This window comes from Pholcus phalangioides, unplaced genomic scaffold (genome assembly GCF_987345545.1).
Source record: "Pholcus phalangioides strain wild (caught in Gottingen) unplaced genomic scaffold, Ppha-v1.0 ptg000042l_1, whole genome shotgun sequence".
In the NCBI taxonomy this organism is placed as follows: domain Eukaryota; kingdom Metazoa; phylum Arthropoda; class Arachnida; order Araneae; family Pholcidae; genus Pholcus; species Pholcus phalangioides.
In genome coordinates this window covers 19,842,543-19,863,515 of record NW_028301628.1, presented here as the reverse complement: position 1 = coordinate 19,863,515, position 20,973 = coordinate 19,842,543, and the positions used below count along the sequence as shown (strand labels likewise).

General features: G+C 34.8%; 1 protein-coding gene across 2 annotated transcripts in view; it reads right to left on the bottom strand.

The window, feature by feature from the left end:
• The window catches only part of Asx (transcriptional regulator additional sex combs), a 72,044-nt gene that overhangs the window by 30,167 nt on the left and 20,904 nt on the right, over positions 1-20,973 (bottom strand). For both annotated transcript variants that reach the window (XM_089255322.1, XM_089255324.1), the window contains 4 exons: positions 16,502-16,646; positions 12,561-12,673; positions 9,151-9,184; positions 3,598-3,677 (listed from right to left, as the gene is read on the bottom strand). In XM_089255322.1, the coding sequence (XP_089111448.1) occupies positions 3,598-3,677; positions 9,151-9,184; positions 12,561-12,673; positions 16,502-16,646 (372 nt within the window). The remainder of the gene's footprint in view (positions 1-3,597; positions 3,678-9,150; positions 9,185-12,560; positions 12,674-16,501; positions 16,647-20,973) is intronic.

The window sequence follows — 20,973 nt, the reverse complement described above, 5'->3', positions numbered from 1 at the left end:
AGGCAATGAAAGAGGTTGTATGTCTGAGTATGCCGAAATATTTGCATCTAAAAGAATTGTAAGCTGAGCAGAGCATGCTATTAGTACATGAGGCCAGGTCTCAAATTCATTGGAGTTACAATATGTACACGAATACCTGTGAATTTATTTAGATTCGCCTGTTTATGAACAACCTATATGCACAGAAATAAATTTGCATGAAAGTTCTTTTAAATTTAAGTGGAACATTGTAGTCGGTGAGGCAGCTTTGAAGACCAAAATTGTTTTTAAGTTGTTTGCAGTGGGGAGAAAGATTAATGCTTTTTGGCTATTAGCCATGTCAGTTTACGTGTGTTGGATGTTGAGTTTAGAATAACAGGAATATAGTATTGGATGATAGCCCAGAGTTCTTCAAAAAAACAATAACCACTGTTATCAATTATTTTCCACAAATATGCAAGCCAACTGTATTTTTTGTTTCTACTCGCCTCACATCTAACACAAAGCTTTAAAAAGCATCGATTTGGGAGCCTGTTGGTCGGCATTTTTTCAATCTTGAGCCAGTAATGTAATATAAATTTTTTTAAGATATGCTGAAATGTCTGGTTGCCCAAGTTCAACTATATCCGGGAGTTTTTCTGTCTAAATGAAAAATTCTATTGTTCGAGTTAAGATTGGTTCAAGTTTCTTGAGATAAAAAGGGACCAGATTGCAGAACTGTAAGAAAATACTGAAAAAACAAGAGAGGAAAAGAGTTTAAATGCTACAGAGGATGAGGATATTTTTGCCCAGCTAATATGGGTAATACTGTGTTTATTGCCGATTTGGATTTTGACTGGAAAATTAATTTTGCGAAATTAAAATAACCTGAGGAGGAAAATGGAACATCCAGATATGTGTAATTTGCGACTACCTCTAAAGGATTAATTTTTAATTTTTTGTGAAAGAAATTTTTAAAAGTTTTTATTTTTCTCTGCAGGTTTAAAGGAGAATTCGCAAGGATGGCCGCATCATCGGTGTAAAATAGACAATGTACAAGTTTCGAACTTTATGTTCAATATGAGATTCCTCTAGCAGTTTAACAAGATCGATTAGATAACAAGAGAAAAGAGCAGAGGATAAAATTTCTCCTTGCAGAACCCTATGGGTAATTTTTATACTATCTGTCAGGTCGAACAGGATCCCGATCTTCAAAGATGCTTTTTGTATGTCACGAATTACAGCTATAAAATGTTTGCTTACACCCAAATTTCCCAAAGTTTGGAAGAGAATATTGTGGTCAATAGAGTCAAAAGCAGTTTTAAAATAACGAAGAAAGCATACAAGCAGCTCCACACATCCATAGTTTCTGCAGAAGTCAGCCTGTACTTCTGGAACGATGCCTTTTTTATTCAACCTTTTATTTAATTAATTTAATTAATTAAATAAAATTAAATCTTTTATTTAAAATCAAGGTGAATAACTTTAAAATATTTCAGACCAAAGCAGTCACACAATAATTTACAGGGAGTGTTTGATCACCTTTTTTTATAGATTGGACAGATTATCACTTCAGCCCATTTTTCTAGGACACATACAGAAACAAAAATATAGTTGAATATTGATAGTAAAATTTATCTTGCATTTGGGCTAGAGTTATGTAAAAATTTGTTTAGGATCAAGTCACGCCCATGGGCTTTATCACTTTTAGCTTTTTGTTATAGCTGTAATGAGTTCTGTCATTGTTATTGTAGTGTCAAGAATTCTGTGTCTGACCTATCAGTCAGTTGAACTGTATCATAACTAGGTATGCGTGTGTGATTCTTCGAAGAACATGCATAAAGAAACCAATTAAGGTAGACTGAGGTAAGTGAAACTGCTTTTTCCATCAGCGCAAGTTCAACATAGCACTTATGTTGAAGTCAATGAAAATATATATATAATGAAAATGTTCTTGAAAATATGGGAGTAGATTTTTCAAATTATTCTATTTTCAGGGATAATGTTTTAAATTTATTTTCTGTCCCCTTTCCGAGATTAGTTTTAGTTTTTAGTGGGTTGTTGTTCCCACTTGCCTGAAGGAGATCATAAGTGGCAAACCTATGGCTGATTGCACTTGAAAATCATCCACAAAATTATCATAAAAGAAAGTGGAAAAAAAATCTGAACCATAAAAAAGTCAAACATTTTAGTATTCTGGTTCTGGTAATGAAAGCTAATTAACCACCTTAGTATGAAAAAAACTCACAATGAAATAATCCCCCTCATCACGTAAATATTACGAATGATAAAGGAAATGTGAATTTTCCCAGATTATAAACTTGAGAAATGAAGGAAATAATAAAACTTTGTTTCTAATCATACTTTTTTTTTGAATGTTGGGCCATTGAAAGATAGATGTAGTGACAATTCCTCAAAATTTTGTTTGCAGATGAGTCTTATAACTTTGGTTAATTACAAAACCAGTATCTTTACCGACTTTTTATTTATGTAGTCGACAAGAACTCAGTTACCACCAAAACCTATGCTTCTGGAATGGTTTTTAATACTACATCTATGACGTTTCATTGTTCCTCTATTTCTCGACACTCATCTGCTAGGTCTATAGAATAGTGCTGATTCAGGAGCTTCATACCACAGTTGATAAAATCAATTCAAGTAAGTATGAGAATAACGTATTGGTTACACTTGCCCAATGTTCGCCAATACGCATCTAGATGCATGATTTGCTCATCAAAATTTAATTTTACTCCTTCAAATTTTAGTTTTTTTCAATTTCTCATTGATAAAAAAATATTACTCTTTTTATAAAAATACCTCTTAAAATTTTGGGGAGGAGTGAAATTACTCTTCAAAATTATATTTTAAGATTTTTTATTTTATTTTTTTGTATTATCTCAATTTCTACTCACCTCAGTTTATCTTACATGAATATAATATGTAGAACCCCTCTATTAGAAATTTGATGGAAGTGAGGAAAAAAAAAATCAAGATTTCATTCAAAACAAGGAAAAATACCACAAAAATAACAATTTTGATTGGGAAAACTACGTATATTTTACTACATATTCAAAATGTAACTTTGATGGTATTTTCAAAATCACGGTTTGCTGAATGTAATACAATGTTTTCTTTACATTGCATAAACCATTGTTAAGCTCATCTGTGTCAGAACGAGTTAAGTATCTGAACTTTTTTCATTTTTGATGCTGTTTTTGACGGTTTCTCTGTATCTAATTGTTGCTGGAAGGGTGTTGCTGTGAATTCCAAACTTTGGTGCCACTTTTCTTCATGACTGAATTTACATTTACAGTATATTTAAAATACCCCTGCCCAAATAAAGAGCACCTTCATTGTGTGTTTTCCAGCCATTTCTTTGATAATTTCTTGAAACAAATGAATGGCATTTACTCATGACTATCAACTACTCATGGCTAATTTTTTTTTTTTGTCGCCAGGTGACATTACAATTTTTAACCTCTGCCGAGTTTTACCATCACTTTATTTAATGGCAATATCCATATTTTATCTTCCCCTCCCCTTCAAATAACAGTGAAATGATCAAATTAAATTTTATAAAAAACGAATTTTAAAACCATTTCAAAGAAAAACATTTTGAAAAATAATATTAATCTATACCTTCAAATTTGTATTCACAAGTATCGAGTCAGGTGTTTCAATGTTAATACAGCCTTTTTTTGTCTGAGCAATTTGTGCCGCTATAAAAAATAATAAAAAGTCACTAAAACAGAAAATATAAATATGAAAAAATTCAAAAATTGTTATTTGATCACTGGTTTTCAAATAATTAAAAATTAAACTTGTCTTAGAACAATAATTATGGTTGCCAGTTTATTGCTTGATAGGGTGATGTTAATGTGCTAGCATCTATTGTAGAATGTATAGTCTATCACATATGTAACCAAAAAATTAACCAAGAGGCATCCTCAACTGTAAGACATGTTTTCAGACTAGCAGTCTGGTTAAGAATTCCCAGGATTTATTGATCAAAGAACATGCAATGGTTTTCTAACTTGAGCATTTTGCAAAAATGAGCTTTGACTGCAGTTGGCATATTTGAAAAAACATAACAATTCAAAAAAAATTTTTCTTGTTCACATCTATTATGGACTCCCTCGGTGATGAAGAGATATTTATCATTGTGTTACAATGTGACCCCAAATAACACAGAACTTTCACCAAATGACAAAAAAGCTGTTCTCAGAGTAGGAGGTGGCGAATGGCAAAACAATTTCTATTATATACAGTTGGTCAACAGAAAAAATGTAGATCTTGAATACCATGCACAGATCAGTTAAAATCATTAAGTTGATTACTGAATTAACCACAGAAATTCTGTAATTTTATAACAATACAATGAGTGTATGATAAATGTTTCAAACTATGAATTGCCCACGCACAACTCAATCAGCATCATACAGCTCTCAGCTCTCTTACATATATACAGTGCACATGGCTTAATGTGATCACATCAGGACTTGTGGTTTCTGATAACAATGACCATTTGACAACTATATCCGGAAAAAAGTCCTGGTTTCAAATACGATGACCATACATCCTGTTTGACAGATGATACAATTTTTGTTTGGTCAAACCGGATGTATTCAGGGATCCCACTCAAAAAATTATAAAAAATAGGATGGGGAGGATACCCCCCCCCCCCAGACAACATGATCATAACATAAAAAAAAAATCACTTAAAAAAATTAAATTTTTAAATTATTTTTTTTTTCCATAGCACTAAGCACTATTTCAATATCCTACAAGATTGACTCAAGACAAAGCAAAATGACAGAAATGCCTTGGTTACAAAAACTATTTTTGGCCAAAACAGTATTAGCAACCACAGATAATTCTTTCCTGTCTATCTCACTCCTCACAATACAAATAATATTATTATTTTTAAGTGTTCCACAATCCAGTCTGTCAACTCTCTTTGACAATACACAGCAAATTAAGAATGACGCTAATGATGGTCTCGAATGAATTCGAGACCACTAATTAATTAATGAATTCGAATGAATTCGAGACCACTAATTAATTAATGAATTCGAATGAATTCGAGACCACTAATTAATTAATGAATTCGAAACCACCTCCAAAAGCACAGTGCAGAATGTATAGATTACAAGATCTGATGTAAATAAGTAAAGGCGAACGGGTCGTTTTACAGTGTTGTCCCCTTTTTTCAAAGGGATTTGTTTACATTTTACTGTTCAATGCCAGTGTTATCATTTTTGACAAATGGAGCACTTTCATTTCTAGCTCTTTGCTGGCATTGTAAACACTGTTTATGCCTCTGCATGCCCTAAAAACACATCAGACAGCATCAGAATCACCAAACCTAAAATAGACCTATGTACTCAACTTCTTTGTTATGCAAACTGTCAATTCACCTATACACAAAATGTGCACCATAATTTTGAATGAATGTATGTTAGTTACTGTCCAAGACCATGAAGTAGTAAATGAAAAATTATTTTTCCATCCCAACAGAAGTTTTTAATGACTGCTGCTCTACTTGCTGAACCCTCACACAAAGCAAATGAAAAATTAATAAAAGAAATGGTTCACATCCCCCCCCCCCTTCCAAATAACCTTGAAAACGATACAATTTCTGCTTTGGCAGAATCATTAATTGCATTCGACATAATTTGTAATGTTTGGCAATATATCAATGATTCCTTCCTGAATTAAAATCAATTATATGAATGGAATTAGTAGAAAAAGTAGGACATTTCACCAAAAAGTAGGATGAGTGGGAGCCTTGTGTATTGAAATCAGACAATTCTGTTTTTCTTTCTCCCATAGCTGGTTGTGAGATGTCCAACCGCGATGTTTTTTTCTCTCCTTTCAGCCAAAATCCTTTTTTTTTTTATTCAGCCATTGTGAGGGGTTGGAATAGAACTAATGTGTAACAGGAATTATGATACTTTCCATATGTGAAAAGAGATCTATTGAATGTACGGCACATTCAATAGATCTCTTGTGAAAGTCTTCCGGCCAAGGAACTGTGAATGTAGTCAGTTGAAAGCAACTGACCACGAACTGAAGAAAGTATGTTTTTTGATAAATTTAAAAAAGAATTTTTGATTTCATAAAAAAATGTTATAAGTGGGATATATTATATTGTGATCAAAATGAAAGCTTTCTATCACATTCTGGGCAATTCAAAATTCCGGTAGTTCTAGTGTTAAAATAATAAAAGTGAGACAAAAAATTTATGATTAAAAAACTGATCAGATGTAAAGCTGCCATGTATGTCAATGACTAAAATTTTGCGATATATAAATATACAGTAAAACCTCACAACAATGGCCACTAACGAAACTGTGAAAATGTGGCCACTATCAGGTATTGGCTGTTATTGAGAACAAAACAATTCATTTGGAAAAAAACAAGTTTAAATCATGAACATTAAATGATTCATTATCGAAATTTCAAACATATCAGAAATTATAACTAATCAGATTTCAAATAAGAAAATTATTGGTTTGTTGACTTTAATTTTCATTCATCGTGAAAATCTGATGTCTCATTGGATGACAAGCTCTAAGTGGCTTTTTGGTTCATAATATGGCCTCTCTCTCTCGCATATGAACGCATAGCAACATGTGAGTTGGCTTGAACATAGCACTTAAGTCCATACTAAATTTAATATATGTGAACTTTTCACAGAGAAAAACACATGAATTTTCTAAACATTTATTACATACACATATATATAAAAAACAAGATGTTACGCTCTCAGACATAAAAATAACATTTCGCGCCATCTAATGTAGATAACTTCTCGTTGATCCTTCTATATCTTAATCGTAGTCATTTTCATGTGTGCCACAAGGCTATATAATTTTCAAAAGACAAAGCTATAACTAAAAATCCCCCAACCTGGCCATCCAGCGGCTCACTCACATTTTAAATAAATACAATATTTGTGTAAGCACGAGAAAACAGATGAACACAATATTCATGAGAACACAATTATAACTCTATAAATTGAGGTATTAAAAACATGTTTTATGACACCAGTTGAGATAGGACCCTGAATGTTCACCGAACTTTTTTACCTTAGGTCTGTCTTCACTTTTGTTACTTCATACAGACCAAAAAATTTGGGTATCAATTTCAGTTCTGAACCTAACTTAGTCCTTTGTGTAGCCCGTAGATCATCAATTTTATAATTGTGGGCAATTTTTTCCCCTTTCTGTTATAAGTCTGCCTCCCATCAGTCTGAGTTTTTTTGAATATTTTTCACTGTATTCTCCCTGATGACATTTCTTTTTTGCCATGCTTCCCGCCACATTGTGCCTCATCATTGGATCATGACCTTGGTCGCTCTTTCAAGGTCACTGAAGTCATGGCCTGTGTAGTTCGAGTATCGTCTAGCTACAACCGCCACTTTGGACTGTGATATTTCTTCGGACTTGCATGCAGACTGGTATGATTATTTGAGAATTAGTTTGTTGTTAACTGCTTAATTGCAACCTAAATAGCATCTGTTAATAAACATGTTAATAAATTACTTTTGTTAAACTCAAAATCTCTTTGGAATTATTTGTCTCTCTAAATGTGTATCTCTTGCACCAACTCTCCAGATCAGAACCTGGGTCGTATGCAGGAATATTGCAAAATTAAAATTAATCTTTCCTTCTTTTAAATTGCAAAACATGATGTCAGACTCAATAAAGTGACATTGTGTATATATATATATATATATATACATCGTCTTGAAACCTTATAATAATGAGTGATAAAACACCCAAAAAAATTACATACTTGTTTTCGTGAAACTCTTAAAATTTCTGATACTTCAAGTGCAAAATTTCATATTTTGACTACTCTGGTCCTATGTTAGGCATTGAAATATCCTATCTACCATTTAACAGTCTAAATTAATTTTCTGTTTCCCGTAGATTTTTATTTATGACCCTGTTTTAAGGACCATATCGGCCAGCCTTAGCACAGAGTAGGGGGAAATAACAAAAAATATCCCTAAAAAATAGGTGGTTTCATCCTCCCTTCTGTTATTTTTCCAGCAGCAATAGCATTTCTTTTCAGCAGAGGCAATGGATTGGCATCCCTCTCAAATGCCAAAAAAACACCCCACAATAATTCTTTATTCAAGTTTCTGACCTCCAACAGACCATTGTCTGGCTGAGGGTAGCTTTGTGCTACGCTAAACAGCTACCTGACTGTAATTATTGAAAATTATTTTGTTATCTCTCAAACTTTTTACTCTCCCAAATCACTTGAGCGACTTGCGGCAAGCCCCCACTTCACTTAAGTGGAAAATAGTTCAGTTGCAGTTTACTTTAAATGGCTCGCAGCATACTTACAGATCACTTGAATGGTGTGCTATGCATTTACAGTTTACTTAAGCGGCCCGCTGCATGTTTATAGATCATTTTAGTGGTGCTCATCATCCCCCTCCCCACACTATCGAGTCTATCTCCACTTATGCACTTAAGTTATCTGTAAGTGTGCTGGGGCACTTGAGGTGGACAACACACATAGGCTATAAAATAACAAAACAAAACGCTAAAGTTATTTTCTGAAGGTAAAAAAACTGGATTCAGCCAGTGACTAAAAAGCACCACCCCCGTAAAATCAGATGTGGCCCAGGCTCTGTCTCGTTAGGGACCCCAGGAAAGAGAAACCCTAGTCTCTCCTTAAACCTCTCTTGTGGCAGTCTGTCCCTCGTCTCCCAATCTTTTTTTTGTCTTCCTTATTTCATAGCATATGATATGCAAAACAGATTCAATTTCCCCACTGGACTTCATGCTTATTTTAAGCACTTAGACTGAGCATGGGTGCAAAAAGATAGGCTTGTCTTCATCCCCAACTGTAGTAGAACTGATAAATTTATTTTTTTTCCTCTTCTCTTTCAGTAGTGAGCTGTGAATAAAACACGTCAAAAACAGAGGGAGTGGGAAGGCAGTGAGTGATATTTTGCAGTTTCTCGGAATTTTCGTGGTGGGATGTTGGCTGTAAACAAAAAAAGGGATGGATAAGATAGGAATTGAGGTAAAAAAGGATGATTGTGATGAAAGTAGGAAACTAGGAAGACATTTCTAAAACATAGGAAAAGTATGAAAAATAGGAGAACTGCGAGGCCTGAATCAATAATCAGATATAAACTCAATAAAATATGAAAGCATTGATAAGTACCAGTGCTCAGTTTCCTGCTTGATCTTTTTCGAGGCTGGAAAAGAATAAAAACATTAAGTATAAAAAATAAACATAAAATAACAAAAGCCAGCAAATAAATAATACTCATACATTTATTTTGCTGGACAGCAAAAGTTTATCATATTATGCATGCAATTTTAAAACTCTATATAGTCAGAGGCATCTGCCGCTGTGATGGTTGAGTGGTCACAGTGACGGATTCACATTGTGAGAACCCATGTTTGAAACCCACCATCACCACAATGGTTTTTCGGCTGAAGTTGGTTTTCTGGTTGCCAACTTCTAGGGGCGAATGTGAGCCGATCTCTCCGTTAAAAAGTCTCGCCACAGAGAGCAACAGGCTTACAATGGTACAAATATTCAATCGCTCCCTTTGCTTCATAAATATAGATGTCAGCACTGAAAATCAGACAATGCTATATACGTACTCAGACTGTTAGGTACACAAACTCTCACTTCCGGCACAACTCACACGGTAGTAAATTGCTCGTGGCAATAGAATGAAGTTGCACTTGGTTTGAAAAGTCATGATTATACTTTCACATATTGGCGTCAATGTTGTTGATGGATCCCAGCAAGTTATATCCAATATAAATAAAATGAATGAGCCAAGATTTCTTAGTGTGGGAAAGTATGCAGGAAAATATTCACTTCAATAGAATACTTTGGGGGGGGGGGAAGAATTGCAATAGGACAGTTTCTACACATTTTATATACCATACAAACTAGCTATACCATGGAATCAGACCACCAACATGTCTCTCTCTATACTTTATTGAACTGATACAAAGCATTTTCTTATGTCCTGCTGCAGGGTTGTTTGGTTTAAACCACAGTTTTAACCAAGTGGTTTTTTCAAAAAAATCACATAAAAGTGGCCTAAATATAATTTTGTCCCTTGAAAAATTTCATATTTGGTTTATTATTAGCCAAAATGTTTAATTCTCACCACATTTTCTATTCTTCGGGTACATTCTGGAGATATATCTTTCAGTGGTGTAAGATGATATAAGTGGTTTTTTTCTTTTTTCAAAATAATCTCATAAAAGTGGCCTGAATACAAATTTTATTTCTAAGTATTTCAGTTGTTTAAAATTATATAAAGTAACAAAATTTCTCATTCATACTGCATTTTCTAACTTTGTGTTACATTCTGATGTACCATCTTAAGCAAATTCATGAATGAGAATTGCATCACACATATGTGGTGGTGTATTATCTCACAGGCTTTTCTCCCCTTCACAAAAAAGTAGCAACAATAGTGACTTCACTGGCATGCTAAGGGCAGTTGGTCTTATAATCCAAAAAGAGAACAGCTGCTCCTTAAGGACAAAGACCAGTGCACTAGTAGTTACATTACCTCACAGGCATTTTCTTTCCATAGAAAGCAGCACATCTCATACTGTATATCACCACCAGGCTTAATATTGAATTATATTTTTTTTTTACATATTTTCAACATTACCCCCAGTTAACCAAGTTTCTACTGCATATTAGTAAAAGCCCGAAATTGGCCAGTTCATGAAGTGGCCGGTGATCCATGTCCAAATACTTTTCAGTTATAAATTCCTTGGAATATGGACTGGGTCACCGTTTGGTTATGATGTCAGCAGTTAGGGATTCATGAAAAATAATTAGCTATTCGCCGCTGTGGTGGTCGAGTGGTTATAGTGCCGGACTCGTGATGCGAGGATCCGGGTTCGAACCCCACAGTGGTGGTCGGCTGAAGTTGGTTTTCTGTGGTTCCCAACTTCAAGGCGCAAATGCGAGCCGATCTCCCCGTTAAAAAGTCTCGCCACAGAGAGCAACAGTCCTACAACGGCAAATCATTCAACCATAACACTTCACTCATAGTTAGTAAAATTGGGAGCAGATGACAGCACTACACATAACAAGCATTACACAGAAACAAACTTTACGTCAGGTTGCACTACACGTACACGCACATTCCCGCACGTACCGATTCGTTGGGGGGTTCCGCGGGGGGGGGGGGTGCATGTGTGGTGTGGCAGTAGTAGGTAGGGGCTCGGGGATCCATGATGTTCTTAAGTCAGCCACCTCGTTGGGCAATTTGCCTGTTGTGGCGTTGTATTTGTATATTTGTGTATGTATATTTGTATATGGTGATTATAATTATAAAGTTCTGATTCCAAAACACAAATAAGAACTGTTAGTCAGAATGGCTTGATAATTTGCATGGGTCCATTGCATGAAGCAATGGAATTTTCTTCGGGAAAAGAAAAAGAACTTTAAAATGTACAAGTAGATGATGCTGTACTTGGCCAGCAGTATAATCTATTTCGCACAACCATATCATTTCGGCACTTCAACAGCATCAGTGTGTGAATAGCAGGGAAAGACAAATCCCAGGTGCCAGTGTGACTCATAATAATTTGTCTTTCAACATGAGAATGGGTCATAGAGTTCTGGAAAAGTAAAAAAAACAAAAAAAATTGCACAGGACTCTTTTTCCTGAGGAAAAACATGCTTCTCTCTTAACGAATTTGGCTGCCACCTAAATTCTTTGAGTTGTCCATCCCTGGTGGATAGCACAACTTTTATCAAGATGCACATTGTAACACTAGCAAAGCAGCTGCTGAAGAACCATTTTGACAATAACATGACATAACACCTGGCTGCCATGGTCACCAGACAGGTGAATGCTACTATAGTTCTTACAACATTTGGCTTTGGGGATACCCCAAAATGTTATGTGCAGTGATCGGATTGCAAACTTTGATGAATTGAAAGCACATTCACATCATTACCATGACATATTCTGATCTACTGCTGAACAAGCATTTTTGTGCTTCTATATTACAACCAGAACACGGTGGACAACATATTTAACATTTCTTGTGTAAGTTGTAGTTATTTGTTTAAATTACTTTATTTTTGTGATGGTTCTATAAATTACAAAATCATGCCATGCTAACTGCATTATCATTTTGCTTTAACTGGCTATCATATCCATTCTGCAAGCAATTTTCCCATGTGCTGGATGAGTACAGTGTTATCTATCTTACATTTTTAAGTATATTTTTCCTCTTTGCCATACAAAATTCCATTGCCTCAGGAAAATTCATACAAATTTTAAAATCATTCTCACCAGTGGTTTTTATTTTATTTGATTATAATCACCCTGTTTATTGTGAATTTGCTAATTAAATTGCATTAATTATGCTTCATTATACACATTGTATTTGCCTAGTTTTTATAATAGTTTTTACAAAATAGAGTCCTAATTAAACGCATTGTTTTCTTGCATTGCATCCTTTCATCAAGCAGTTCTGATAAAATTATAAATTTTTCTCAAGAATTTTCATAAATTTGCACATTATTATTGTGCAATACAGACACTTTTCCATACTTTCCATTTCTCAACTTACCCTCAGCGTTAGACCAGGAATAGATGCTAAAATTTCACGCATAGTTTGAGGCTTTTGTCTTTCTCTAAGAATTGGCTTCTCAATCAAACATTTCCACCTCTCCTCGGATACATCTGTGAAGAAAAATGTAGAAAACTACAGGAATCTTTTTTTCCATGAATTCTATTTCAATGTTGTGATCTGAACTTAACATTGTGAATATATGGCTACAGTTTTTTTCTGTGCGTGAGCTCATCAGGGCATACTCCAGGGGCTTCATGCCAATTAAAGGCTTATATGAAAGGATCTGGTACTATAATTTTCACAAGTGGGAGTATACAGGGGTTGTGGATATATTTGAATCAGTGTATCTGATATTTATTTTAAAAATATGACATTTTCGATATTTTCAGTAGAAAAAGATTTATAGTAAAGTATAAAAAAAGGGTAAATGAATCTTTCAATCATAAATTAGTTTATCTGTAAATACAGTAAAACACCTCTTTTGCGAACAACCACAGGACAAAAAAAAATTCTTCCACAAGAGAGGGGCGACCGCATCAGAGGGGTTTCTGTTGAAACTGTAACATACAGTATTAACAATAACTGAAATGACTCTTTGTTGTACTATTCCTTTGTTTGCAAATGAACAAAATTCTGAAAATATAAGATGTGTTAAAAGTCATAAAGGTACGTAATTATTGCACAGATAAGCAATGAAAATTAGAAAAGAAATATTATACCATGTTCATATATTGAATTTACATCTTTTGGAAAAACTGATCAAATGTTTGATAAGTGGAATATCGTACAATATTTGATGGGTTTTGCTGAGCATTCAAACTTCTTCTCAAACATTGGCTGCATGCAGCCTGTGGGTCAGCTGTTGGCCACTCCCGTATATAGCATTGGTTGAATATTCCTAGATAATTTTTGGCAATTTTTTATTCCATTCTTCATACACTCTATCACTGACATTGCACAATTTCTCAAATACAATTTCCTTACGCACATCGAAAACTTTCCAACCAAGCATTTGAAGCTTTGAAGTTAGTAAGTTCCTCTGCAGCTTCCTCTGAGCTTTTTCTTTTGTAGAATTGGGTTGGAAACAGATAAATTCTTGTTTCTGCTGAAATAAGCCAATCCTCAGAAATTGCCTACAAATAAGGCACCATATAAAAGGAGTTTTATATTTTCCGCATATTTGTCTTATTTTTTTTTGTGATTTATCATGCAAAGCTCATCCACTTTCCCAATATACTAATTGCAGATACAACTGTGTCAACGGTAAGTCGTCTTCTGAAATTTATTTTTCCTAGCTTCTTTTCGGTTTTTCAGCCATTCTTCTTGCCGATATTCCTCTTGCTTCAAAATGGAACATACATCTGTGTCTCTTCTAGACAATCTTCTTTGCAATATGTATATTTTCCCATTTCACGTTTCTTACTGTATTCCATGACATCTATTTTTCTTCTCTTCAGAATCTCTTCTCTTAGTGGTACAGAGCGATGATTGCTGGTGCTGGCCATAATAAACAATCTTGAAATCATGTAAAATATATGAGCACTTTTTATGAAAATAGACACAATGTGCAAATTCTCTTCATTTTGCACATGAGTGCATTATGATAACTATAGCAAAAAATATTGTTGCAGATAATTTTTCACAAGACTTCGAGATTGCAAAACAAGAAGCGGTTCGACGGACAAACACAGATTTATTTACAGAACAGCAATTTACACGTATTTACAACCAGCAAACTGACATCAGAGTCGCCAAATGTTAATACACTTAAAGGGAAAATTTCATTGAAAAGTATACAAAAAGTGGACCAAATATCAGAACTTGTGCTGCCATCTCATGAACATAATTTGAACCAAAATATAAACTATTGGTGTTCGTACAGGGGTTTTAGTCCAACAGAACGAATGATGAAAATGGTGTCTATGACCATATTTGAGGCTGACCGTGAAACAGAGGTTCAAAATATATTATTTTAAATAGGCTTTTTGCCGGGATATTTTTAGTTGGCCGTAAAAGGGGGGGGTGTCCGTTAAGAGGGGTTTTGTTGTAGAAAACATTATATTATTTTAAAAAAACAGATGAATGTTTTTAGGTTAAGGGATATGTTCTAATTATTACTTTACATCAAGCCTGAAAACGTTCCTAATCATTTGATGGAGCAGATAGGGACTATTCTATTGAAAATATTGGATATACAGTAAAACCTAGTTAAGTCGTCATTTTTCTTCAGACCCTTCCAGCTTTCATAGACAACGATGTTATTAAACCCTCGTTTACTCGTCGCTAATTTTGGTTAAGTCGTCACTATGGAAAAATTTGAGAAAGAGGAACAGACTATTTTTATGGCTCCCATTAAAAAAGAGCTTGTTAACAGCATTGCCATATGCTTAAAAGTCACCATAAAATCCTATATACTCAAACGGAACAGCTTAAGTAACGAAAGTTACATTGGGGAAGTTCATGTGCCGACTAAGGTTTTTGGAACGTTGGGGACTGTTCAAGCTAGATCTCATTTCTGCATGGGCTCTACTGGAGAAACCGCGAGACACCCAGGCTCAGTCGCAAGAAGCAATGTAAGCACTTTGCCGCCCCCCCCCCCCCAGGGCATGTCCGGCAAAACCAAAATTGATTGATATGTCAAAGATTACATATAGTGCAACGAAATCAAAAATTATGTAAATCGAAGAATCAAATTAAACAAGTCAAAGTGCAACGCGCCCATGTGGGCACGGATAATAAATAATCATAGAAAGCATGGGCTCTCCTAATTTAGGGCTTGAAATTTAAGCAAAATATCTTTGTTGAAAAAAATTTGACATTCTCTCCCAAGTTAAGTGTTCGAGATTACTTTGTAGTTGCATCATGAATTACTGATGAATAATTCAAACACTAAAATTAAATTTGATGTATATGTAAAATTAATGTGCAATAGTTATGAAGAAAAGCTACTTATTCAAACAGTTGCTCTGTAAGTATAAATTAAAAATTACTAGTATAAATCAAAGTGTACAGTACATTTCACCACAATAATTTAAGTAATAAGAGATAAAACAGATAAAAAATTGCTTTTATTTTTTCTTTCGCAATCTATAAATTTTATTAATACATTGCTATTTTGATTCATACTTTAATGTCATATTACCAACATCGCACATTAAAACTGACGGAACTCTGCTTAAGTCGTCATAATTTTTTGATAACTTGAGGTGACGACTTATCGAGGTTTTACTGTATATGAAAATGTCACCATATTTACAAACACTGTGAGCATACAAGTTAGTATGCATCAGGCCACAGAACATCACTTTGCCCTTGGACCCATGTTTTTGAGACAGCTTTGCGAAGAACTATTTTATGAAATGGGTTCACCAAACTCTAGCCCATGGTAAGTGAGGATGAAGGGTATATCAAGAGAAACAATTCATTTTGAAGGTTTGTTTTGAACTGTGCCATATTTTATGGTAGAGACCAATTTTCCTATAAAATTTGGCTCTTGAGAGAAATTTTTCTCCTCTCTATTATTAATTAATCTCATCGCCCACTCCCTTTGGATCCACTCATGACCCAAGAATCCAGAAATTGACCATATTTATACGATTTTTGTTTAATTCAGTTTTGACTTGATAAGTAGAAAAGGTCTCACTCCTGGGTAGGGAGGGGAGGTCCTGGATAACATGGGGCACCACCAGAAGAAAATATGGTTCAAATGGGGCCGTGGGCTAAAAAAGATTAAGAAACACTGGGCTAGATCACGGTACTTCATCGATTACTTACAACCAATGTCTGCTATATGGCATTCAAGTAAAATGCATATTTTTATTTTCTAAATATATATTTGGATTTATCCAATGGAAGTGCAATAAATAAAAATATTTTTAGCATAAAAAAATCACAAAATTTATTATTCCAAAAATTCATTTTTTATTTTAACTATTTACCTGATGAAGGCGGAGGCGGAATAGGCTTCATAATAATCCGAGGAATAGGAGGTGGTGCATTCACACCTGATGCAATAGCTGTGTTTCTTCTTCTTCTTTTCTGCTGTTGTCTCAGAGCATGTTTGATTGCTTTCTGACTGTGACTCTGAAATGCCCAAAAAAATAAACATGAAAATTCACTGTACAATGTTGAGAAAAGGCATTACAGTTATAGTGATATTGACTCACTATATGCAAATTATGTTCGATGTATAATATAATAATTCTGAGATTGCGGCCAATCGATTAATCAGTGTTTCTGATTGGAGATATTTTCTCATGTAGAAATATGCAAATGATTTTTAGTGATGCCAATTCATTTCATCTTGAGATGGGAAGGCTCAGTGGACCAGCTGTGCCTAGAAAATTGTCTGTGATCTGAAATATAAGTATTGCTTATACGATCAGTCATGCTCTACTTTTACTTCCATCATCATCATTCTGTACTCATGGCTGGAGTTTAACATAGCATTTGACCTTCAGTTGTTAAAGTTTTAAAGCTAAAATGGAATAGTTAAAAGTCTGTGCATTTATTACTAACGGATCTGGGTGAATATCATTCAATGATCTAGTATTATGTTTGAGATCCTTGTATAGGTCCAGTCTTGCTTTACTTACAATGAATCACTGAGTTATCTCATTGCTGGCCTTACTACTCAACGGACTTAGTATGTTTTCAAGTTGTTTCTGTCCTCATGTTTTTCATTGGGGGAGAAATCGAGAATCCTGAGTTGAGCTGATCACCTTGCTCGGATATTTTGAAGGAGTTCTTTGGAGTGGAGGATCGTCCTATGAACCGGCTGCGAACTGATGGTTTGTATTGTGTGATGATAGAGTTGCTTAGGATACTTAAACTCGATTGGATTTATTTGAATGCGGCTAAAATCAAAGACTGACAGAGACTTCATGTTGGTGAGATTGTTCATTGTTATTTTTTGAGGGCAATGATTGATATGGAATATCAATGATGGAATATATTATTGTTTTCTATTTGTTGCCTGTGGACCATAAAAAAGAATCAGAGAATGCAATGATCATTGTTGCAGTGACAAATACAATACTCTCAAAAATCACATAGTTGAGATTTATTCCAAAAGCAAAACATCAAAAAACCGAACATTGTTCCAAGAATTGAACTCGGAGACCAACAACCGTTACATCTATTAAATCGCATGCGTGAACTCGCCGGAAATCATTTTAGTGAGGATCTTCTAAAATCATTGTGGTTAGCAAGATTATCCTTGAACATCCAAGCAATCCTTGCTGCTTCCAACGAGAATTTCCCACAACTAGCTGCCATGGCTGAAAAAATAATTGAGTTGGCCCACCTGATGTAAGTCAATTCTGCCAGTGCTTCCAATGTCTGCGACCTGGCAAATGATTCATTTCTTCAACAACAAACCACAGAACTAAACAAGCAAGTACAAGAACTGTCAGTTACAATGAATGAATCTTGACCCCCGATTTCTCAGCAGTTTTCTTTCAACTACTGCGACTGTGGACGTGCTGATTTTATTCCAAATCCTTCCGGGAACTGGAAGACAACATGTGTTTTTACCACACAAACTTTGGTGATAAGGCAAGAAAATGTTCATTTCCTTGCAAGTTTCAACAATTGGGAAACTAGATGGGTGGCTGTTTTCAGTCACTGGCAGGGAATGCACAGAATTGTAAAGGCAGATAAATTTGCCTCAATCAAAAAATGTGTATACGTGAAAGGAAAAGATAAAACTTGTCCTTCCTGGTGGATATGGGCAGCGATGCTTGAATTTCACCCGAAACCAGGGCCGTCATTTCAACTTTTCCTGGGGGGGCAAAGCACATGTACTCAATGTATGTATATATATACCATTTTTAGTGTATTTTCAAAAGCCGGGGGGGGGGGGGGGGGGTTGCCCTGCCCCCCTAAATGACGGCCTGCCAGCAACTACTTCCGATCATAAACAACGATTAATTCAAGCTTTCGCTGCTACTAATTCACTTGCAATCAACATTTATGGTCAAAGATTACTTTCACTGGATTTCAATTTGCAAAGGAATTTTTTATGGCCTTTCTACATAGCAGATGCTTCCACACCCATACTTGGAGCCGGTTTTTTTTTTGTACCATTTTCCCCTTTCACCAGACTTGTATAATACTTGATTATTGGATCTGTCCACCGATTTAAGTACTTTCGATAAAATTGAACATGCTAGTGAACATTGTCAAATTAGTGGATGGTGATTCAGTGTGTACCATAACTTATTATGCCAGTTTCCTAAAATTACATATCCTCTTTCATGTGACCAATGTATCAAGCACAATATAGTGCATTTTATTGAGCCATCCTTTCATTTGGTGCTCCAGCCACAGCAAAAGTCAGCAGACTCGACCCTGCAGAATTGAAGCTCGCCAAACAAGCCTTCATTACATGCTAAATCTGGGACACATCAGGACATCGAAAAGCAACTACACATCTAAAGCTTCACATGGTTCAAAAAAGGGTTGCGACAACTTCAGTCCTGTCAGATTATAGAGCATCAGATCCTTTCATATACATTGGGTTTTTTTATGGAGCCACAAAACCAGAGCCACCTTTATCAAATGCAGGGCCTGAAGCCAAACGAATAGCGGGCCAGGCGCATCTCATCAATTTTGGGGAACAAAAAATGTTTAGGACCCCCCCCCCCCCCGATTTTATATATTTTGAGGGGGATCGACATTTATTATTTCAGAATATACGAGAATACTGAGAAATAATTCTATAAAAAATTTTAAGCACAATTAAATATAAATTAACGCAAGAATTGATGAAAATTCATCACTGTAGGAAGGTAACTTCAAACAAATGAGAGAAACACACAATTATCTTAGAAACTTATAAATATTTTGAAATAGATGAATTAAAAATAATTGAAAAAATAATTCCAGCACAAAATTGAAATTTTGAAAATAAAAGAAATAATTCTGAAAAACTGATTAAAATCCAGAATTAATACAAGAATTTAAGAATTGATGAAAGCCTTCAATAATTTACTGTGAGAACGGAGGCCCAGTGTGAACGCACCTGTAGCACACCCCTAAGGGCGGCCCTACACAAATGTATTTTTAAAAAAACGCATCCAGTTTTCTCTTCTACAAGTCATGACACCTTCACATGATCTGCATTTGTCAAACATGTCAAACATATTTCATTAAAAATTAAATATCAGGGAAAAGTTTAGAATACAGCTATACTAGGGAGGCAAAGCCTTCCTGTACCCTTTGGCAGCCAACACCCCCCTTTCTCTTCATATGATGTCTAGTTTATTTTCATCTCACTTTTTCAAAGTTCTATGAAAAGTGGCACGTAAAAGCACCAGCTTACTGATAAATTTTACAATCTTAAAGCAGCGTTTATCAACCTTTCTGAGTGCAAGGACCAGTGAAATGTCTGAAACAAATTGACAGACTACTTGTGTTCCGTATTAGGGGACATTCCTGTAATTTTGGTGGTTGTGATTTTTTTTACACATCTGTCCCATTTTCAATTTTACTTGGATTTTTGATGAAGTCGTGAATACAAAGCGTTTTCATACTATACATAAATTATATTACGATAAATTATGGCAAAAAATATATTCATCTCAGATATTTGTCAGGTTCAAAATTTTTTCGCAATTCTTCAGTAATTTCAACAAAAGAGGTGGTGATTGTGCCTACTTCTGGCAATATATTTGATCACTGTTCAGCTATGTCCCGCATTTTATCTTACAAGATCAAAGTTTACCATATTTTTCTCAATTAAATATGGTCATCTCATCATTTGAATATATTTTCATGAAAAATATTTTTTAACGTGATTTGTGGCAGTCCTTTATTTCCCCACCCTTTTCAGGAATTATAGTAATTACCAAACTGCATTTAAGACAATGAATTTAATTTTTTGTCAAAAAATTTAGTGATATCCCATACTTCAGACGGATGATGTATGCTGAACCTTTGTATTAAAGGTGTAGTTTTATTTGATACCGTTATAACCAATATCAATCGCAATGGTATAGTAACTTTTCATTCAGTTATAATTAAATTATCTAGTTTGCCTGCAGACAACCTTTAGTTCGCAGACCATAGATTGAGAAACGCTGTCTTAAAGCAACAAAAAACTAATGAGATTCATCAAGTACTCCTCGCCCAAAATGAGTCAATTACGAAAACTCACAGCAGTGTTCTAATTTTTCTCACCATGGGGGCTTTTCAACTACTGATTCCGCGGAGGGATGTAGATCACCAGACTATTGATTTCTAACACTGACCAGTTTGTGACATAAGCACAGGGCTGGATCTTGAATCCTGCGAACTATGTGATCATAGGGGCGCGCCAACTGAAGGGGGGGGGGGATTTTAGGTTCTGTTTCAAAGGTGAATATTTTCAGAAAAAATATCACTATACAATACAGCAATAAGCACAATT